General features: G+C 48.0%; 4 protein-coding genes and 2 non-coding genes across 6 annotated transcripts, besides 3 other annotated features; 2 read left to right on the forward strand and 4 right to left on the reverse strand.

The window, feature by feature from the left end:
* Positions 1-3,735: 3,735 nt before the first annotated feature.
* Positions 3,736-4,384, forward strand: BC939DRAFT_476925 (uncharacterized protein; the record flags this gene model as incomplete). Its single annotated transcript, XM_051558629.1, has 3 exons — positions 3,736-3,864; positions 3,885-3,915; positions 4,161-4,384. 3 exons carry the CDS (start codon positions 3,736-3,738, stop codon positions 4,382-4,384), a joined length of 384 nt encoding a protein of 127 aa, XP_051412572.1.
* Positions 4,385-5,460: 1,076 nt separating this feature from the next.
* Positions 5,461-5,532, reverse strand: BC939DRAFT_t99. Its single transcript has one exon. It is a non-coding gene; the product is annotated as a tRNA-Cys (tRNA).
* A 2,515-nt stretch (positions 5,533-8,047) lies between these two features.
* Positions 8,048-8,150: a sequence feature (Protein overlapping with rRNA (BC939DRAFT_502939, KAI7824138.1) was converted to a misc_feature.).
* Positions 8,151-8,240: 90 nt separating this feature from the next.
* Positions 8,241-10,619: a sequence feature (Protein overlapping with rRNA (BC939DRAFT_502939, KAI7824138.1) was converted to a misc_feature.).
* A 130-nt stretch (positions 10,620-10,749) lies between these two features.
* Positions 10,750-10,904: a sequence feature (Protein overlapping with rRNA (BC939DRAFT_502939, KAI7824138.1) was converted to a misc_feature.).
* A 1,631-nt stretch (positions 10,905-12,535) lies between these two features.
* On the reverse strand, positions 12,536-16,503 carry BC939DRAFT_528704 (uncharacterized protein). The gene is made up of 3 exons (XM_051561474.1): positions 15,642-16,503; positions 14,837-15,245; positions 12,536-14,690 (listed from the first exon to the last, which is right to left on the reverse strand). Exons 1-3 carry the CDS (start codon positions 16,054-16,056, stop codon positions 12,764-12,766), a joined length of 2,751 nt encoding a protein of 916 aa, XP_051412573.1. The 5' UTR covers positions 16,057-16,503; the 3' UTR covers positions 12,536-12,763.
* On the reverse strand, positions 16,368-17,833 carry BC939DRAFT_450709 (uncharacterized protein). The gene is made up of 3 exons (XM_051555558.1): positions 17,658-17,833; positions 17,356-17,528; positions 16,368-17,253 (listed from the first exon to the last, which is right to left on the reverse strand). Exons 1-3 carry the CDS (start codon positions 17,685-17,687, stop codon positions 16,683-16,685), a joined length of 774 nt encoding a protein of 257 aa, XP_051412574.1. The 5' UTR covers positions 17,688-17,833; the 3' UTR covers positions 16,368-16,682.
* Positions 17,834-17,902: 69 nt separating this feature from the next.
* On the reverse strand, positions 17,903-17,974 carry BC939DRAFT_t98. Its single transcript has one exon. It is a non-coding gene; the product is annotated as a tRNA-Cys (tRNA).
* A 1,948-nt stretch (positions 17,975-19,922) lies between these two features.
* Positions 19,923-21,647, forward strand: BC939DRAFT_450717 (uncharacterized protein). The gene has a single exon (XM_051555559.1). It carries the CDS (start codon positions 20,048-20,050, stop codon positions 21,491-21,493), a length of 1,446 nt encoding a protein of 481 aa, XP_051412575.1. The 5' UTR covers positions 19,923-20,047; the 3' UTR covers positions 21,494-21,647.
* Positions 21,648-21,730: the final 83 nt, after the last annotated feature.

The raw sequence follows: 21,730 nt of genomic DNA on the forward strand, positions 1-21,730 counted from the left end.
GCACCAGAAACGTAGGATGTGGCCATGGATGTGCCAGAGAGGACAGCATAACCACCCAGAGCGAGAGGGTAGGTCGAGAGGATGTTGCCACCAGGAGCAGCAACATCGGGCTTGGAGCGGAGATCACCATCCAATCCGAAGGATGAGAAGGATGAGGGTGATCCCCAGTTGTTAATGGAGAAGAGTCCCTGGTCATTGGACCAGGCCACAACGGACTCGGGGTTGGCCGTCCAGGTAGCGAGCAGCTGGGCACCAGCATCAAACTCGATCGACGCCATGGGCAGGTTGGGGACACCTCCCAAAGAGTCGATACCAGCACCGCTGGACTGGATGATCATACCAGCAGCGCCTTTGGCAACAGCCAGAGAACCACGTTTATCAGACTTGCAGCGGGTGATATCACCAAGGACCAAGACCATCTTGCCCCTGACGTTGACGCCGTTGTAGAGGGACTTATCGCATCCGTCGCTCAGTTTACCGTTGGAGAGCAAGGGAACGATGGCGACAGGGGCGAACAGAATAATGCTCTCGCCGTAGGCCTCAGAGAAGCTGTAGGGGAAGTCGTTGCCGCCATAGGTGAGGTAGTAGAACGAGCTGGATTGATTGTCGAACGACGCGACCGAGGTAGCGTGGTCGCCAAGACCAGTGCCAGACACCATCCAGACACCATCAGAACCATCGTTACCAGCAGGGCCGACCAAAGCTTTGCCGCTGATCAGAAACTTCTCAGCAAGCACAGATATGGGGTTGGTCTTGTAGGAGGAGCCGCCGGCGATAGACATGTTGATGACCTAAATGTTCAAGAATACCGTATTGACCGAAGTGGATGAGTGGCCATCCTTCTTTTCTCCATCCCACATGTCCGTGTGATTGTAATCAATAGCTCGATCACTTACATCCATGCCGTCGTTGAAGGCCAACTCCATGGCGGCAAGAATAACATCATCACCAGCTTGGCCTGTGCATCCAAAGATACGGTAGGCACCGAGAGTAACCTCGGGGGCGACACCGACGAAGGGCTGTGGGGGGTTAGGCGAGGTCTTGATGTTCAGAGCATTTCCACCAATGATGCCGGCGACGTGAGAACCATGTCCAAAGCAGTCCATGGGATCACTGTCGGGGTTGGGAGTGTTGGACCCAGTGTAGTCATCACCGACAAAGTCCCAACCATACCTGACACGGCAGTTCTTGCCATTGAGACCGAAGCATCCAGCATTAGCACCGGCAGCAGCGAAGGCAGGATGCTTGTAGTCGATACCTGTATCGATGACACCAATCTTGACACCCTTTCCTGTCAAATTGTACTTGCTGTGCAAGACATCGACACCAGTCATGCGGTGATTCGATGTCGCAGAGGCATCATCGGGGTTCGTGATGGGGTTCCCAACATTGGGCATGTCGTAGAGCGAGATGTGCCAGACATTCTTGACTCCAGGGATCACGGAGAGAGCGCGACCATCATGCTGGGAATCAACAGTGATGGCGGCTCCGTTGAAGACATTGTACTCGTTGCGGACCTTGTAGTTGACCTTGTGGGACTTGAGGGCCTTATGAGCATCCGAGTGTTTGACACCATCGTGATATTCGATAATGAAGCCGTTGTTGATGATGTTGGTCTTGCCATGCTTGAGAGAGTGGAACTTGCCGGCCGAGACGAGGGTGGCCGCAGCAAGGGCGGAGAGGATGGCGGTGATCTTCATAATGAGAGGTAGGGACCAGTGTCTGTAGAAGACTGTGAGGGGTAATTAGCGAGGTGGGAGAGGGGAGGAGAGAGGGGGGGAGGGGGGTTCAGAAGGAGAGCGCGGTAAGGAAAGGGCTATGGTAAGATGTAGGGTGGTGAGGTCAAAGATGGCTAAAGAAGAAGCCGGTTTCCGGGGGATGGCAGCTGGTATTTATACCATCCTGTCTATCGTCCGCTCCAGCTAGTTCCTGTGCGAGTGGGATATTAATGGCAAGAATGGCTGCTGTTTCTCCGCGGATATCCGTTCGAGGTCGGTTGGGTCGCGTGCTGAAATGCACACATTCGCTGGATGTCATTGATGTGTACCCTCGTACTTGTGAGGTTTGTTACCAGGAACGATTGTCCTCTAAATAGATGGATACACTTGCCTCATTGGTCTCGGGGACCATAGATACTTGTTTGTCAGCTCAGCTGTATTTTAACCTCCTTTGTGGTCTGTCTTTAGGTCCTGTTCATGTTATTCTCCCAATATAGGACCTGTCAAGAGCCTAGCTTTCCCAAATTTGGTCCGTACAGGCGCGTGGACGCTGTCTAGAGCGAGATCTTCTTAAACCCCCGGCTCTAGACCTATGTTTTTTTTTGTAAAGTTAATAGCCCAGAATTCTTACTCGGGTTTTATTGGCTACTATTATGAATGGTCGTATAAGAATCAACCATAATCCATGAAAATTAAGAGACAGTCTTATCGCCCCAGTATGCTGGATACCATTATTCTGCACCGGATGATATTTGCCTTCATCTGCAGACCTGCGATTTCTTTGATGCAAACGATAGTATCCGGAGTGAGTCGATCTAAGGAGAAAAGAGGACTTTATTCGTGTGAATGCTATCTAGTTCTAAGTGTAGATAGAGTTTATATATTGGCTGGGTCTATGCCAACAGTGTTCTGGAATGTTGTAGAAAATAGGCGAAGCACCGAAGACATCATAGCGTACTGAACCGCGCATAACCCTTCTGCAGGCATGCAGGGAAGAGCATACAGTAAGAGCATCATTTATAGAGGCTAGATGTTCATGGGAGCAGGACCAACTCTCGGGCCAACTCTTGATGATGACTAAAGTTTGCCTTTGCAGGAGTCCAAAAATAATGTAGTACAACTGCTGGCACGAATCATGACAACCAAACAAACATCAAGCCTTGCTGCAACGTAGGTTGGCACCCCCGATGACTACGATTAGAGCGAAGCAGGGTGTCGTTGACAAAGATCCAGATTGCGGTTGACATTGCATTGATCGCCTAGCACGGATCGTTATTCGATACGTGCCAGCTATAACGCTCTGCCGTCGCGTTCTGAAAAAACCGTGAATGTTGCTCATCCGGAACGAACTCCCGCAAGACCCAAAAAAGACAAAAAGAAATAAAGTTGCTAGAGATGCCCACTTTCACCACGCACGCGAGCAGCTAAACCTGCCACTCACCCACACTCACACTCAAAATCACATCCAAAATCGTCCTGTATCATGCACACTCTCAACATGCCTCGACGACCGATGTGCAAAGACTACAAGAGCTGCTCTCTTCCTGTAGAGAAGCAGACCGCCGATCACACGCTACGCTATCATGCCACCCCAAAGGTCTCATTTGTAACCTCTTCGACTCACGTCATGGTTGGTGTGGAGAGAGACCCCAAGTATGATATGTATTATGTGTGCACTAGCGACGAATGCCCCTACAAGTCAATCCTCTCCTCGAACCCACGAGCGCACTTTCGTGAGTGCAAATTCGTCCTACAGGACCACCAGCGAAAATATCCCTGGTTATTCAAAAGTTCTTCCGATCCTTCGAGTCTTTCAGGCTCCTCACGTCGCTACACGCGCATAAAACCAATTGGCAACACCATTGCAGACACAGCAGAAACAGCAGCGGCAGCAGTCAGTGGAGCAAACGCTAGGTATCACCCATACGTCCATACTAGCCATCCACCGGTCACTACCACCGCCATCCTTCCACAGGACAGCACGCAAGTTGCGGTCCCCTTAGCTTTCAACGAAACGATGTCAGAGAACTTGACTGCGATTATCAAGCGACTGCAAGGGATGGATGAGAAGTTCATTCACTTCACAAACGATCTGAATGGACGAGTCAAGAGCACGGGGGCATCAGTAATCGTAACAGCTAACATGGTAAAGTATTTGGACGAAAGGGTCATATCATTATCAGAGCGAATCAAGAACGTACAGAAGATAACCAGTTGACTCCATTATAACGAGGATGCAATGGCGAACATGGTAGAAGCTTTAAATGATGTGTCATCTTGCGTTCAGGTTTTGAGAAGCATAGGACATAATATGCGCCCCGCCAAGAACACAGAGATCACAGCTTCCAGTCCGCCAGTTTTTTCGCATACCATAGATCTCTTCAACACCCTACCTGCACTTTTGACGTCTTCTAACGCTATTGTACTATTGTTGTTATATAGATGAAGGAGCACCATTCATCATACCAGATTTATCAGAACCTAGCTCGGTTTACTCCACCTGCACTCGAGACACCCCTTCCCCGTCCATCGACTCTCAGAATCTGCCGGCTGGCAACGACGAGGAACATGAAATTAAGGCCACCATCATTAAGAACATCATGGGTAAGGTGGCGGACCAAGACCAGCAAGATCATTGGGAGGCCGAGTATGATCATGAACAGTGATATTGTAGGAGTGGAGATGGTGAGGAAAAGAGGGGTCCAAAAAATAGCAGCAAGAACAGCAGCAAGGAATGAAGCCCATAATACCTTGATATTCTTATGAATTTATGAATTGGCAGTTGTGCTAAGCAGTGCATAGCTCGGCCTCATGGCTGCATGATCTCTCCCCCATAAGGATTTCCTTGTTGAATAGGACAGCAGTTCAGATGAACTGAGTGCTCTATGACACCCAAAGTGCTGCGCCTAATTCCGCTGAAGTCTTTTTTTTCTTTTTTTTAACAGACTCACATACATGGTCCCCGAAAGCCTTAAAGCACATTTGAGGTAATATTCTCCGTAGTCTTTTAAAGACATTTGCTATGTAGGTTAGTTCAATAACTTACGCTTGCTTGGAGTCATACACTGTACACGCTGATATAGTCTGGCACTTCTCATCCACACGACTGGAATTGTACCTCTACACTCCGTCCCAATACACATGTATCGGTTCTCGACGCACTTGGGGACTATCCATCTATACACAGCGGAACACGAGGATGCGTCGCTAGGCCCATGAAAACGCGAAGCGCTATTGGAGCAACGCCCATAAGTTGCCAAGGAATAAAAATCTTCTATTTGACAACCCGGGTTGTTACTCTTATTTGGCAACCCCTGCACAAATTCCATGTAAAACAAGACTCGTATCTTTTGCGAATTTCAAGTCGAAACAACGCGGCGAGAGGTTGAGAACCATTCCTTCCTCCACCTGGCACTCCATGCAACCTTTTGCGACCTTGGGAGAAGCCTTCTTCATGACGGAAAACAGGATTTTATCGATGACGGACTCAGCGATGACGAAATGGGAAGTCAGTTACATTGTGGAGTCCTTTAAGAGACAGATGACGATCTATCTTAAAGAGCCGGGGTCAGGTACCATAAGGACTACTGGCATAATCGACATTTAAAAAATGTTGGCCTTACATGGAGTTAGTATAGAGGTTGCCAAATAGCAGTGTCAACCCGGGTTGTCAAATAGATGGTCCCTTGTCAAAAAGAATAACCTCCAAAAAAATGGTCCTTCCTCTATGAGGACAAAAGAGAGCAGAATTCCGGATTTGAACCGGAGACCTGCCGATCTGCAGTCGGCTGCTCTGCCGCTGAGCTAATCCTGCAATGGACTTTTATTCTGTGGCCTTCTATAGATCTAAATACCTCATCTACAGCTACCTCTCCATAATTGCATTCATTCTCTATTTGCACAATTATTCCGTAAATGCACGATCTTCCCTACTTGCATAGGGAGCAGGGCTCAGTCACCGACCCCAGGCGGGGTCGAGTTACCACTCATGCTGACTGGGATTGTGAAGGGGATTGGAGCTGCGAGTGACCAGCAGCGGTGCGGCAAAAGCCGTTTATTAGAATATTGAGCACCCTTTACTATGCCTCTAGCAATAGGGTTCCCTAGTCTAGAGTCCCTCACTAATAAATCCCACATATCCTCGTGGGTTCTAGTTATCAAAAAAAAAAAAAAAAAAAAAAAAAAAAAAAACGATCTTCCCTACTTGCATATCTTGTCATGGGGATTTATGTTAATAAAAAAAAAAACCCCCCCCTACTTGCATGTCTGGCTCATGGGAATTTATGTTAAAAACCCATCTATCTTTTGTCCGAGCTGCGCCCAAACCCAACCGGCTCCCTGACGTCTCTCCATCCCTCTTATATTCACGCCCTCCATCTCACATCTGCCATCTTCACGCTCTCCATCTACATCTACGATGACACTTGAGGATTAGTCAGCGCAGCGTTGATCTGGTCCCGTTTCTGTATTTAAACGCTACAAAGATCATGAATAATAAATTGATTATGAAGGCCCAGAGAAAAGACATAATAACTTTGCGATTTGACCGTTGACTCTTTTGTTTATTCCCTTTTGCCCCATATTCTCTTCACTCCGCTCGTTATCACTCTATTTAGCTACCCTATCCTCTGCCTATCTCTCTTACCTTACCTTGCACTTACCTTACCCGCCACCGTTGATTTACCTTACCTACCCTACCCGCTCATTGTCTTCCCCAATAGGCCTGCTTTATCTTTCCCTGACTCCATTACCTGTAACATTTCGGCGCGATTTATGCGCCTTTTTGTATCTGTAATGGCCCGACTCAATTCAAGGGAGATAAAAATTTACAATTTATATTGCATGGATTTTGTGCCAACCTTCACAAATGCAAACACAAAAAGCATAGAGGAAATTTTTATCTCTCTTAAATTGAGTCGGGCCAATATTATCGTACCCTTCGAGGATGTTTTTGAGCTAGATTAAAAAAATCTATCAACTGGCGACTACAGATCGGTTCTACTTCGGTGAAGAGAACAGCTGTAATAGACCATTGCTGGCTTGTCTGATAGATTCGCATGATCAATTGGCTATAAAAAAGTAACAAAAACAATAAAAATAAAATAAAATAAAATAAAAAAAAAGCAGCATGAGCACACGTTGCTCATAACAAGGCCCGTACCGCTGGATCCAAACCCATCTTGTGGGTTTGTTCCAAGATATCGATCCACATTCAGGATCTGTCCTGTACCGCCGGGCCTTATTCGCTGCTCCTAGGCGACGACTTTATCGAGCGCTCTCCGGATTTAACCTGGAGCATTAGCGATTTGTACCAAGGTATCACGCCCATCAGCCTGATCAAGGAGTGGGGTAGCCTTTCCACCTCGCCACCTTCGATTGCGCGACAGGTCATCCACAAGTCTGTCAGCTTTATTGAGATACAAACTACGGAGCGGATCTGGAAACTACGTTTCAGGAACGGACAAGGCAAGAAAGGTAGCAAACAAGATAATACTATGGTTTTATTGCAGACTGGAGTGAAAGTAAGAACTAAGCCATGGGTTTATACGCGTTGAGAACAATCCAGCAGACAGTTTTAGACGCACCTTGATCCGGATCTTTCAGAGATGAGTCGGGATTCGGAGTTGGGGCTATAGAGTCATAGAGTCCTGGCCAAAATTCGAGCCCCCAATATTTTTACAATAAAACATTATAATTCAATCTCTGAAAGAAGGAGGCCTAAAAAGGAAATTGCGTTTCCAACCTCCTTTACTGGAAGAGAGGGCTGGGTCGAGCCTATTGAATTATAATAATTATAATGAAGATAATGGAGGCTCGAATTTTTGGCCAGGAGTCTACCTGCAAACGATCGGAGGATCAGAGTGTTCAAGGGGTTCTAGGGCAGAAGAGTGGTTTATTCGATGAAGATTGCCATCTAATCCTGCCTTCGAAGAGCTATTATATACGAAGGATATGGTGAAGCAAAGCAGCTGGGATGCTTCGGATAACTGGGCGAAGCATTCCTATGACCAGGACATCACATCATTCCCGAATAAACCGTTGTGTCCGTTGCACCAGCCTTAAATCCATCAAATCTTATATCCAGGCATATTCATTCCCAGAGGTTGTTCTTTCGAACAAGTCTATAGAACAACGGGCTTAACCTCAGCGAATCGTAGCAACAAGGCTACTCTACTGCCTGTAATACCCCGTTCAATTAAAGTCGTCTGCAATGGATTTATCTCTTCCAATGTTTGAAATTAACATTAGCAGACGCCTCATAAAACCTTACCGCTTCCTACAAGGCCGTCCCACGTAATACGATTCAGGATCCGAAGATCTATTCGAATTCAACTAAAATTCGAAAGGCGGTAATCGTCGCGCTCTAGCACAAATTCTGACTTAGAGGCGTTCAGCCATAATTCGACGGATGATAGCTTCGAGATCCATTGCCTGCTCAGCCATTCGACATTTTTTCGCGTGTTAAATCCCTCAGTTAAACTCCGTTAATGTATTATTATGTCACATCTTGTGGTCTTGGACACTTGACATAGCGCTTGAACTCCGTTGTCCCCAATTGAGTTGTCCCCCAAGGCCAAAGTGGCCAGGGTCGAGTTGGTCTTGAGTGCCTCAAACAACGTCTGAGCTCCGCTGTCTCCGATCCTGTTGAGAGTCAAGTCCAAAGTGGTCAGAGTCGAATTGGTCTTGAGTGCCTCAGACAGCGCCTGAGCTCCGTTGTCTCCAATTGAGTTGTCCCCCAAGGCCAAAGTGGCCAGGGTCGAGTTGGTCTTGAGTGCCTCAAACAACGTCTGAGCTCCGCTGTCTCCGATCCTGTTGAGAGTCAAGTCCAAAGTGGTCAGAGTCGAGTTGGTCTTGAGTGCCTCAGACAGCGCCTGAGCTCCGTTGGGTCCGATCGAGTTGGCTGCCAAGTCTAAAGAGGTCAGAGTCGAGTTGGTCATGAATGCCTCAGATAGCGCCTGAGCTCCGTTGGGTCCGATCGAGTTGTAATACAAGCTCAAAGTTATCAGAGTCGAGTTGGTCTTGAGTGCCTCAGACAGCGCCTGAGCTCCGTTGTCTCCGATCCCGTTGTTCCACAAGTCCAAAGTGGCCAAAGTCGAGTTGGTCTTGAGTGCTTCAGACAGCGCCTGAGCTCCGTTGGATCCAATTGAGTTGCTCCTCAAGTTTAAAGTGGTCAAGGTGGAGTTGGCCTTGAGTGCCTCAGACAGCGCCTGAGCTCCGTTGGATCCAATTGAGTTGTCCCCCAAGGCCAAAGTGGCCAGAGTCGAGTTGGTCTTGAGTGCTTCAGACAGCGCCTGAGCTCCGTTGGATCCGATCGAGTTGCCCGCCAAGTCCAAAGTGGTCAGAGTCGAGTTGGTCTTGAGCGTCTCTGCTACTATTCCAAATTCCTTTCCTCCAATCGATCTAGCTACCGTCTCAAAGGATAACTGGCGAAGATGAGATGGTCTTTTTGTTTCAAAACTGGAAAGCTTGACAAACTCCTTTGGAAGGACAACATGAATCATTTTCATATTAGGAAGTTGTATGATGCGAAAAAGTACTTCGTATCGTGTGGATGTCGGCAACAGTTTGCTGCCGAGGCTTGTTCGAAATCGATAGAGATCAAGTCGAAGAATCAATACTCTTGATTTCTTGAGTGCATCCTCTAATGCTTCAAGATCACTCCTAGTGCACTCCCAGTCGAATGTGATATCCAGGTCGTCAACACGTCGTGCTTTGCCTAGGGCATCGAAGAATTCTGCAGCTCTGATTTTGGATCCCAGCCTGATCACTACTTGACCGAGTTGCGGTTCATAAGTACCACCATTCATCTGGACTGCATTTGTAAATGCCTGTTGCTCTTTTTCTTTGTAAGTCAAACGATAATGGTCGATGCAGACCCATTTGACATGGCCCTCCTGTGTGACAATTCGGTAGAGGTTTCCTAGTGCTCGATGCTTGTCTTTGCCCTTGATAAAAGCTTCCAAGTGACGAAGGTCTGCACCCTCTAAAGCGTCCAGTCCAGTGAACGAATCCGCCTCGATGTCCTTGGCCGAGTCCTGATCTTTGGAATCGTTGTTCGCAAGTCCTTGTAGATACGCGATAGACTGGTTGACATCTGACTGTGAGATGGTGTCCAGAGAGTCCTTGAACATGTCAATAACTCCAGGGGCACTGACAGCAGCCAGCGCGGGAACGGCGAGGCCCGTAATTGTGACCCTGTACTTGATCATCTCTAGCACAGTCAGCATGTACCTGCCATACTTTTGGAAAAACTCCTTGGGTCTCTGAAGGTCGTATCCCTCATGTTTGGCAAGGTGAATGTGGTGTGGAATCTTGGTATTCTCGCCATCAAACACCTTGGTGTGCTCGCCACATTCGCAGAGAAAATGAAGTCGGAACTGGTTGTTGAGGATGTTGGCGGGGTCCCAGTTGGAGGTCTTATTGGGTAGGATGATGAATAGTCGTGGAATCGGATACTCGTGCAGCTCGTATGTCTGTGTAAGGAGCGCCGCGACTCGTCCATGAATGACTGCGAGTCGATCGAGTGCCTGCTCTTGCATCAGGAGCATCTTGTCATCCTTCTCTTTAGCCTCTAGCAGCAGAGCCAGCATCTTGTCATCCTTCTCTTTAGCCTTTAGCTGCAGTGCCAGCATCTTGTCGTCCTTCTCTTTGGCTTCCAACAGCAAATCCAGAATTTGTTGTTGTATGTCTTTGTTTTCGGACTTGATCATCGTGCTTTGTTCGATATTGCGAGCAACAAAAGGAACCAAGCTTGCTGATGACAAAAGAAGGTTCTGAGAGGTCTGGGTACCCACTTCCCCTAGTGTAGAGCAATAGACAACGGCGTTGTTGATGCTGGACTGAGGTTCTTCTGTAATGACATCTAGGACCTTGTCAGGGTAGAATGCGATGCATTGAGATCTAATAGAGCAGAAGAACATGTGAGAATTGAGTTTCTCTCTTTTGTCAGGTCGATTGAGATGTCTGGGTGATTAGTGCGTGCCTTGTGCCATCAATCTCTGGGAGGAATGGAATGGGATGACCATTCAACGCAAAGTGCTGTGCATCCGTAAACGCGTCCTGAATGTCTTCCAAACTCACAAAGCACGACGAAGTGTCAATGGCTCCAGGGATATTGGTGGTCCTGACAGAGACCTCTCGAATGATGTCTGCCTGCCGGAATTGTTGGTGTAGATGTTGTGTCATGGTGGTGGCAATTCAAAGGATGGTGGGTGAGGAATGAAGGATCTCAGCTGGCGAAGATGTCAACTTTAATACTTGTCTCTGTTGACTCTTTGGTGTCTTCGCCCTCGCCCTCGCCCTCGCCCTTGCCACTTTAGTACGGAATTAGGTTTAAAGTGTATGTTCTATGGAATGTTTTTTTTTTTGGCTCAACTGCGGCAAAGATGTTTACTCATGACCTGCTTAATGCCTAGTGTGACCCCACTTGGCATCCTTGATGACTTTGATCTTTCTAGGCATTCTCTCAATCAAGCATTGGCGGACAGAAGGAAGGGATCTTGTTCCGCTCCACTTGAAATCTTTCCCAGAGTTCGACCATGCCTTTCGGAATGCAAACAGTCAGTGGGTCGGGGTAGTCAAGGGGTTCTAGGGTGGAAGAGTGGTTTATTAGATGATGATTTCCATCTAATCCCACGTTAGAAGAGCTATTATATACGAAGGATATGGTGAAGCAAAGCAGCTGGAGTGCTCCAGACAACTGGGCGAAGCATTCTTATGACTATGACATCATTCTCGAATAAGCCCTTGTACCTGTTGCAATACTGAGTCAGAGCCAGGCGACACAGGCGTGGCGCAGTGGCGGAGTCTACTCCACGCGACGCGTGGGCGAGTTAGTGCCAGAACAAGACCAGTTACATATCACGCCAACCCATTTTGTTGATAGTGCATTCAAATGATCTGAATCCGCATGAACACAGCTATTTAAGAGCGCCAGTGCCAAATGGTAGAACCTTTATTTTTGTTTAATAACCATTTGCTCAACCACGCACCCCGACCTGAACCTATTGCACCTATCGAATGGTGCGATCCCTCATCAACGGTGTCGTATATTCACCAGAATCAGTGCCATATGTAAGCTATATGCGTTCATTCAAATGTACGATAAAATCTCAAACATTTTAATAAATACAATGTTCGAGTGTGGAGGCGTGGCCCCATATCTCTTTCTCCCTGATGTTCTTCAAGTGGCACCTATTTGATCCAGGTCAGGGTGGCGGTCAAGGTGTAGTACACGTCGGCCGGAACAAGCCTTATACCGCGTACACTTACATAACCCCTGAGTTGATGTCGGTAGTAAGGCCGATGCGAGCGACTCTACGACGATCCCCAGCTACTGCGTAGGATGTTATCGAGACGTCAACGCTTAGAGAGGAGGGTGTCGACCGCAATGCCCAATACCAGTCAAAAGGGTCAGATGATCACGTATTATAAATTAACCACTCGGCAGCTCAGCGCGTCCGACGCGTAGTCTACGAGACCCCAGGTCATCTAGGGCTTCGCCTTCTTATCATTGGTTCGATTCCCTTTAATCATCAACCTTCCCCAGTTATATTAAATTGTCGTTCCTCTCTTCCGACTCTTCTGTTATAAGTGTTCTCCTCTCATTGCGTCCTGTAAAAGTAGCCGCCTACACCTTTTGTCCCACTGGGGTTTAACGGTAGCTTGGTACACCTTCGATGTCGCGATCGTTGTTTCTTTTCTTTATAACCTTGAATCAATATCAAAGCTTAGTAACGAAGCCAGAATCCTCGATCCGGATTCCGGGCCTCTTCTAATATAAAAGCAGCTGTGGTTGGTTCTTTGCTACTCAGGTTGCCGTACCATTTTTATTCGTCGCTTTTTTTTGTTCTAGGTAAAAACGCATAGTTGTCGATGCAGCCCTACCCTGCAGGTATAATTTACTTAGTATGCAAAAAGAAAGGAAGTTGCTAATTGATCTATGCTCTAAACCGATACCGAGTTGATAATAGCGCAATTGCCTCGTCCTTAAAAAGATCCTTCTCCTCCTCCCCTATTCCCTCTCGATCGACGTCTCAACGACCTTACTTATGGTGTCGTGCCCAAAGCCATGCACCTCCAACTGCCACAGCCGCCGTCAAAGTTGCCGCAATAACATACATCCCAGATGACGATGACGTCGACTTCCTGTTCCTCTGCTGTGCCTTCATTGGACCCGCATGCTGCTGTAGTCCCAAACCCGATACCGCAAGTGGCTGCACCGTTTGTCCCCACTCTAATCGTCGCTCCCTCCACCACAAGTACCGCTGCGTCTTCGACGGCAGTCCATTCAAGCTAGCCACACCCCTGTCCATCAACTTTCCATCCTGATTCTCCTTCTCTTTTTCTTCCAGTGCCGATCCCTCTCCTGCTGAAGCTGAACCTGCCACTGTTCTAAACTCCCTCTCGAACTCGACCTCGACTAGCAGCCACTTATGATCACTCGCCGAGTAATCATGGTTCCCGACCTTGCGCTCCACACACTTAAGGTTCATCAGCAGTGTGTAATCTAGCTTGGCCTTTAGTATCCCAAAGAAGTTGGGGTTGTGCAGCGTCATATCGTCCCGCGCAGACCAAGGGTCATAAAACCCAGGATTCCGTGCCTGGTGCAGCACTAGTGGTGTGAATCCTGACCACAGACGTTGTGTCGAAAAGAATGGGTGCGCCACCTTGAGCGTCGAGAGGTGGAACGGTGGTTGTGGGTCTTTGAACATATCGCTTTCAGTGCTTGAGCTCTCGCTTTGTTGTTGCTGTTGTTGTTGTTGTTGTTGTTGTTGTTGTTGTTGTTGTTGTTGTTCTTGAAGTTGTCGTGATGTCGTTACTGTAGTGCTGCTGTTCATTAATGTGTCATTAGAGTGTTGGTCATTAAAGTGTTGAGTATCATTATCGCTTGAAAATGTGGTCGTTGCTGAATAAAAGTGTTGCGACCCAAATCCATGGTTGCCCAAAAAGAGATCTTCAATCTCGTTCTCGTTCTCGTCCTCGTCCTCCATATCCTCTTCGTCATCATCATCATCATACTCCAGTAGAATCCCGCGCTCCTCTTCCGTCAGCCCATAAAGCATCTTCGCCCTGGATTGCGTGGGCGTAGGTGGAATTAATCGAAGCGTGGGCGACGGCGTCGATGGAGTCGATGATTTTCCAGATCGAGGCTCCTTAACCCCACGACTCCGTCCACGCTCCGGTGCTCCATCATGATCGCCTTTGTTTTCGCTATCACCGTATCTCGCTGCTGAAGAAGAGGACCATGTTGGTGAAGAAGACGTATACTCGGTTCGATCGATCAGACTGGATTCCAGAGTGACAATGCTGGGAGATCTCGCCCGTCCTACCAACACAATACTTCCATCATCCTGGAAGCTCCTGTCGCTCTCCACGCTGGCACGTTCGTGAATAGCGTCGGCACTTTCTTTGCCAGTGATGATAGGAGAAGGTCGATCCTGACCCAGAGCAATGAACTTGTCATTCAACAACTGCTCCTGGCGTGCCTGTTTGATATAATCCAGGCCAGCACCCACAAGTCTCGTGAGCCACTGCGTGTATCTCACATCTGCAGGCCAGAATGTCTCCTGTCCATCCTTTGAATGGTTTCCTGCACCAAGGCCTAAAAAGCCAAGCCGCCTCAACCAAGACCAGCCTCCGGTTGCAAGCGCCAGATTGAACTCGCCATCTTGAACATGCCAGCTCCAGAGATTGCGGTCCCACCACTCTGCCTCCTGAAGCCCGACCGACGCGATCCTGTACTGGTCCGTGGAGATGGTCTTGGCGAGTCGTGCGATCGAGTGTGAAATCGTGTTCAGGTCACCAAATAATATCTGATATGGATATCGGTCCGAATACAGCTCTGAATCCGCCAAGATGTCACTTAATGCAGATATGCGACCCACAATCCCGGTGAAGACCTCGAGGTGTGCGCAGTAGCAAAGCAGTGGTCCTGAAGGTGTCTGAACATCTGCCACAATCGTGAATCGTCTATGCGTTACAAAAAAGCAAATACAAGCCTGTGAATATTTGTTTCCAAGATGCAAATCCACAGTTACCGATGTTTGCGAGTGAATTCATCAGAAGGAAAAGAAAAAAAAAAAAAAAAAAAAACGCATCACATATGTATGTCCTACCTTCCCAGTCTCGGTTCGTTCAACTGCAGACCGTCTCTCTCCCATTCATACGCGTGGTGAACATGATCCAGTACACGGAACCCATTGATCGGCCACTTTGATAAGATCGCATTTCCATGCACGCCTCCGCCCTGGTCCCGATTCTTGCGCCCCGGGTGTTCGAGTTCCCAAAACTCTGGGACGAACCCGCCATAGAGTCCCTGAGATTGACAAATCTCCAGAAAATGGTCCCGCTCGTGTCCGGACCGATGGCATCCAATATCAATCTCCTGGATGCACAAGATATCCGCATCGAGCTCTTGGAGAGTGGCGAGGATTTCGGCAGGTTTGTAGTTGCGCTCAATGTTCCACTGTAAACATCTGATAGGTCGTCGTTCTGTACTAGTAGCTGCCTTGGCTGCTCCTATTCCTGGAAGGAGAAACAGAGACCATAGACATATGTGAGCAACATGGAAGGACTGACTATTTTTTTTTTCTAAAAGATATAATTGCGGTGCCCGTGAGCCCTATCGCTGTACTAAGAGCTGGACATAGTATTTTTATTTTCTGTGCTGCTCCGCAAGTCCTCTTTGCGGATGTGTGCTGTAAGGTCAGCACTTCCGAGCCATGCCGTACAATCCAGCCTTTTGCCAAGAAATCACAATATTGAAGAAATGTAATTGATAAGCGCAAACCTCCCCATTGAAAGACCCTCCCAATATCCTCATAACCACCTCCATCGTGTTACATTCCTCTTCTCCCAAGTTATGCACAGCATCTTTTTTTTTTTTTTCGAAGAGTCTAGTGCATTTCATGTAATATATACCTTGCAGATTGACGGAGAATTCACTCTGACCCATTGCCCCTTGCTCACTGTGCGTAATCTGCTTGCAGGCCAGGTCTCGTCCGCTGGACGATACCGATGATTCCATAGAAGATGAGCCGTCAGACACAGCGGAACCACCAGCAGCCCTTCCTGGAAAGGTGGCCTCCTTAAGACCGGGCGTTGGTGTAGGCGGCGAAGACCCATGCGTGGCGGAGGAGGTGGCGGATGCTGGGCTGGAGGATGATAGTGGCCTGCAGTCATAGATCAAGAGCTCTCCAGGTCGAGGACTGGGTACTGCTCGCTTCCTGGTAAGCTGAGGGTTTGGATTGGCATTGATGTTGGTGCCGGTGTTGGGGTTCGTTGCTGAGGACGAGGCGGAAGAGGATGGAGCCTGTCCATGGAATTCGGTGGCCATAGAGCTGTTCCTGTGTTTGGGGTGTTATTGAATTACTGGTCCAGAGGAGTGGTGGGCGATGCACCAAGGAGAAGAATGAAAGGCTATTGCGCACACAAGCAGACACGCAACAAAATTAAAACAATGGTAGGGTTGCTATTGTAGCAACGGGTGAGAAAGAAAGGAGGGGAGGCGAGGGGAGGTGCAATGAGGTGAGAAGGGGAGTGAAGTGAAGGAAGGATGAATGAGGAAGGGTGTGTCGATGGAGAGAGGAGTGTCCCACAAAAGGAGGGAAAAGGGGTCCTGACACGAGCCACTTCGGCTGCATTAAACCCAATTGGCCAGTTGCCTCTGAACGCGTTCTAACTTTTCCTTCCACGCTGTTGCAGCCTTTTTTTTCTTTTTTTTCCTTTTTTGCGGTGTTCTCTTCATGCGCCACTCTATACCACCAGCATCCCAATTACTTCCTTCTCGACAAGCATACACATTATCCGTACCATTCACTTTCGCTTTTCTATTATTGTTACAAGCTAAACAAAAGTCGACCGGTACTTATATACATGTCAGCCTCGTCCAAACCGTCCGAGCGAAGCTGAACCAGACTCTAAAAATATACTTCCAGCTTCCTTTCCTCGGCGCAGCCCTGCTTATTCTCTTGTCAAGAACATCGGATCCGCTTTTGCTTTCCGGACCACGTTCTGGTACCAATCATTAAACGCCTTCACTGGCAAAAAGCTCGACCCAACCCCTCCTGTCTCCCCCAGCACACTCGCTGCCGACCCCGGACCGGCTGCCGGAACCAGTACCATCGAGCCTGGAGGTAACACCGCCGTCGCAAATGATGTCACATGGTTATAAAGATGCGTCATGACTTTCTGTGCGATCGCTGCAACCGAGTCCGGGGACACATTGCCAGCAGCAGACAGTGGTACGAGTGCATTGCTGGGTATTGTTCTTGATCCAGAGGATGACGTGGCAGCTACTGAGGTCGATGTGGCGGAAGGGAGCTGAGAGATCTGGGCCAAGACTGCATCAGTGGGCTCGATCGATATGCCCAACGTTGCCGTAATCGGTGCTGCTCCTCCTGCTGTCGCTGACGATGGATCCATCGACATGTCGTTTCCTGAAGAAGCTGCCGCACCCGGGAATGAGGGATGCGGTTTTGAATGGGATGCTGCCTTCAGACGGAAGATCGCGCTTGCCTTTTCATTCGATAGCCTATAATATAAAAAAAAAAGACAGATCAATAAATTGTGATCATACTTATGCACGTTTGGCGCTGCAACGTTGACAGGAAATGACATCGCGAACGGAACATACATGCCGAGCAATTGCCACGCTTTGTTGGGCCAGAGAAGGTGCACGGTTGCAGCATAGCCTGACTGGAAGGGCAATGTTCCGAGTAGGAAGACTACGATGTGGTTGATATTCTCCGCATCATCCAATTGGAATGTAAACTTGTTCACGTCGACCTGCTGCAGATTTGTTTGCACCTAATATACAGTAACAGTATGCAAAGTAACAAAAAGGGATCAATGTGGTTGGAAACTCAGTCGTTCTTGCAGTCCTCTCAAAGCGTCTCAATAATAAAGCAACGTCGGCGGGTGCACAAGGTATTTTACCAGTCGACCAGCAATAATGCAACCAAACATATGCAAGGGAAGTGTTCACAAAGAGCACGAAATGAGGTAATGAGGTAATGAGGTATTAGCGTAAAGGGTGTAGTAAGAATGAAAAACAAGAAAGACTCAATCAGACCATTTCGATGAAAAAAAAGAAGAATGAGAGAGAAGGTAAAGGAGATTCTCGCAACTTCCACGGTGTAGTTGCACGCTCAGCCCATCGATAAAATTACCAAAAAAAAAAAAGCAGAATTCCGGGTTTGAACCGGAGACCTGCCGATCTGCAGTCGGCTGCTCTACCACTGAGCTAATCCTGCGATGGACTTATTTTGCAGCGGCCTACGGGCCTACATATGCCGCACACAGCCACATATCTCTAATTGCACACATCCTTATTTGCACATGCCCTTTATTTGCACGCCCTCTTCACCTGCACGACTGCTCCTGTGCTCATGGGGATTTATGTTAATAAAAAAAAAAAAAAAAAAACCTGCACGACTGCTCCTGCGGGCGAGCCTGTGTGGTACAGTAGTATCACGCGAAGCTTCCAGAGAACAGTGCTGTGGATCCTAGTTTCGGATCCAGCTTGGTGCGGTTGTTTTTCGGCACGGGGGGCCGTGTATAAATTACCTTTCGGATCGCGGGCAGCAGGGGATTGGCTCCCTCCTGAGAGAATGTTCTATTCTGCTCAGGTTCGTACGCCACCGTGGGCTACGAGGAGATTTTTCAGAACTATCACTCGGATTTGCCAGAGCCGTTCTCCAGCACTAAGGTTACGGGGGGGACTATTGAGAGAGGAGACTAAATAATTTACTTCAGAAATCACTCGAGGGCCGCAGTAACATCGTAAGGAAGCCGTACATATATGCCGGATCGAAACATAAGTTGAATATTTGCCGAATCAAGTCACACAGGAGAGAGCCAGTCCAAAGGATCAAGATATCAAGTTAGCAGGAACAGGACGACCGAGGCAGGCTTGCGGGAAAATACGCGGGATTTATATGGCGCCTCCTACCATTGTTCGGGACAAACAGGAACATGCTGACCAGCGAGAAATAGTAACCCCCATAAAATAACCAATAAACCCTGGCAAAGATTGTCCATTGGAAAAAAAAAAAAAAAAAAAAAAAAAAGGCGATCTGGCGCGAATCGCCGGAGGACGCAACGGTGATCGGGGACACCAACGTAGTGTTGGTGATTTCTCTGATTTGAAAGGGAGACGGTTACTTGCAGCGGAGATCCAGGAAGGTAGACGGGCCGCGGATTATAGGGTGCTACAGCATTGCTTGGGGCGAGGGAAGTTGGACATAATGGAGGGGTTATTCGGTTTAAAAACAACTTTATTAACATTGGATCTGGATTAGGAGACGTGTATCGCGCAACAGGTCACGCAGGAGTTAGGTTAGGCTAGCTATGCGACATGGGTTATGAATTTGACGCCTCAAGCCAACATAGTTGGTAGGGGATGCGGCTCTGCCGTGCATGGAAGGCATCTATGGCTTCAAGGCCTTTGCGGACCATGCGTCTTGTGCTCATGGGGATTTATGTTAATAAAAAAAAAAAAAAAAAAAAAAAAAAAAAAAAAAAACGCGCTGGATCCTGATGCTGCGGATTGGATGCTATTGGACTGCCTGCAAGGAAAGAGGCGGTTGACAACCATGGAGGGGATGGAGAAGATACCCTTTTTGTCACAAGGAGTTTTCAGCTTTTAACACGTTTTCGACTCGAGAGACAAATTGTTAAAAAAAAAGGGCCTCTGGAGCCCTCCGGGGCCTATTAAAAGACTTTAGGAACATCGCCAATCCTACATTAACTATATAGTCTCCCATTTAGGTGCAGAAAAAAAGGATTACACTGGATAGTTGTCAGCAAACGATCGATTCAACCGGCCAAAAGAAGCCTGTATGCTTTGTAAAAAGATCAAAGATGTGTGTCCGTCCATAGCGATCCATGTGAGGAGGAAGAAAATAGATAACCGCAAAACGATGGACGCGTTTTTTTATTATTGTTTTTTGGTTTCCCCTAAACAAAGGATGATCATCCCACGCAAGAGAGAAACCTGCCTCATCTCAACGACAACGCAGAGGTAAATAGCGCCGTGTAACTGCGCGTGGGTTTCGTGAGCACACAGAAGGCGTACTATGAGTATACATGTCTTCGGTTCCGCGACATCAGACAACCCGCACAATTTTTTTTTTTTTTTGCAGTAGTGTTTCGCGCCTCGCAGCCTGTCTGACTAAAAAATATATAAAAATATAAAATAACGTCCTATTATTTTTTCTTTGCCACCTGCATCAACCCACCATCTGCCCTACTCTTCCTTCTTTTCCCTCCAACTCGAGAGTAGCGGGTCTGCAAGCAGGATAGGGACACCCAAGACTATTTCAGACATGGCACCAAGGATTGGCGGCGACAGATATCATCACCGCAACATACAGTTCTCCAGCGCAACAGCATCTACACGCATTGACACCCTTCCAGTAGAAATCCTGTTCTGCATCATCGACTCACTCCCACCTCGCTCGATCCTCATGCTCGCTCAGGTCTCCTCCTGTCTCCGGACTATATCCTTGTCGCAGCTCCTGCATGCGTACGATATCCAGATTATTAATTTGCCCCAGAGCAGCAGCAGCACCCGGAGACAGCACAGCGCACCAAACCTGGACACAGGCATAGACCTCACATACGAAGATGAAGATATGTTCATAAAGGAACGCTCGAGAATGGGTATAAAAAAAGTACAGGAGCGGTGGATGTCATCTTTCGAGCTCTATGTCCGGATGGTTCTCTCAGACCTCTATTTCCAAGAACGATGTCCTTCTACAGGGATGGACGCTTCGAAAATGGTGACACTGACACTATCTTGCAGCCAACAAATCCTGCGCCGCCTCTATCTCTCAGATCAACGTAACCACCAAAACCAACCCAATAATAACGACGACAACGACAATGACAGCAACCATCGTCCAACATCTTCAATAAGCCCGACGCACCATCTGAATCCTTTTGTCTCCTCGATCGAGAATTTACACATCATCGCACGAGTCATCGCAGATCAGGTCTGTCGAGGAATCTGTCTTCCCGAGACCGCAGTCCTGATCCTACAGTGCCTCACAAGCCTACACGATCAGGATCACTTCCAATACATGATCCACAACCCAGTCATGGATGAGGACTCAACCATGCTGCCGCCGCATAGGGATAATTGTATCTCAGTAGGGGTATTGTCCTTCCAGTATTTGGTCCCCACGATCCTATCGCTCCTTCAACCACCGACAACAAAAAATCTATTCTCAAGTACGGCATCCGAGAGATCTGTACGACAGAGGGGCAGTGCACACATCGACCTACATTCTCGCATCCAATGGACGCCCTCTCCCCCACCATTATCACTCACATCCAGCATAACCACTAGATCTCTGACATCCGATATACTTCCTACGCAGCAATCCCTCCTTTCTCCCTTACACATCCGCTCTCTTCAGCACCTCACCCAAATCCTCTGTTTCCTCCCCTTGCTCGGTCGACACTTCAACACCCTGCCGACCAGCATCTTCATCGACACATTCTTGAATCGTTCCCGGGGCGACCTACCGATCGACCGCGCAGCGGTGCTGGTGTATGGATACATGTGTGTACTGGACCCGGAGACGGGTAAAGCGAATCTGGCGTCAGAGAGTTATCGGATTTTCGAGCGATCGATGCCGACGAGGGGAGTGGTCCAGGCAGAGGAGATTGTGAGGGTCGTGGAGAGGTATCGAAGATTGGTGAGGGCATCTCTGTTCGAGGGAGGGACTGCAGAGTCGGCGAATTATCCTTTGCAGGAGTCGGGGTAAGACTGACGAGGAGGGCGGGGCGGTGGTAGAGTGATAAAGAAAAAAAGATGAACACTGTTGTGTTCCCCCTTTTGTGATATTTTTTTTGTGACATGGTCAGTGCGCAAGGCTTTAAAAAAGAAGGACGCGTCTAACATATTTACGTTTAGAAGGCAAAAAAATAAAAATAAAAAAATAGAGTATCATGTTGATGAACAAGCACAGCGTCCGATTTTTATTGAAGAGAATGAAGAGAAC

This window comes from Gamsiella multidivaricata (assembly GCF_025024155.1).
Source record: "Gamsiella multidivaricata strain RSA 2152 chromosome Unknown BC939scaffold_30, whole genome shotgun sequence".
Taxonomy (NCBI): Eukaryota; Fungi; Mortierellomycota; class Mortierellomycetes; order Mortierellales; family Mortierellaceae; genus Gamsiella; species Gamsiella multidivaricata.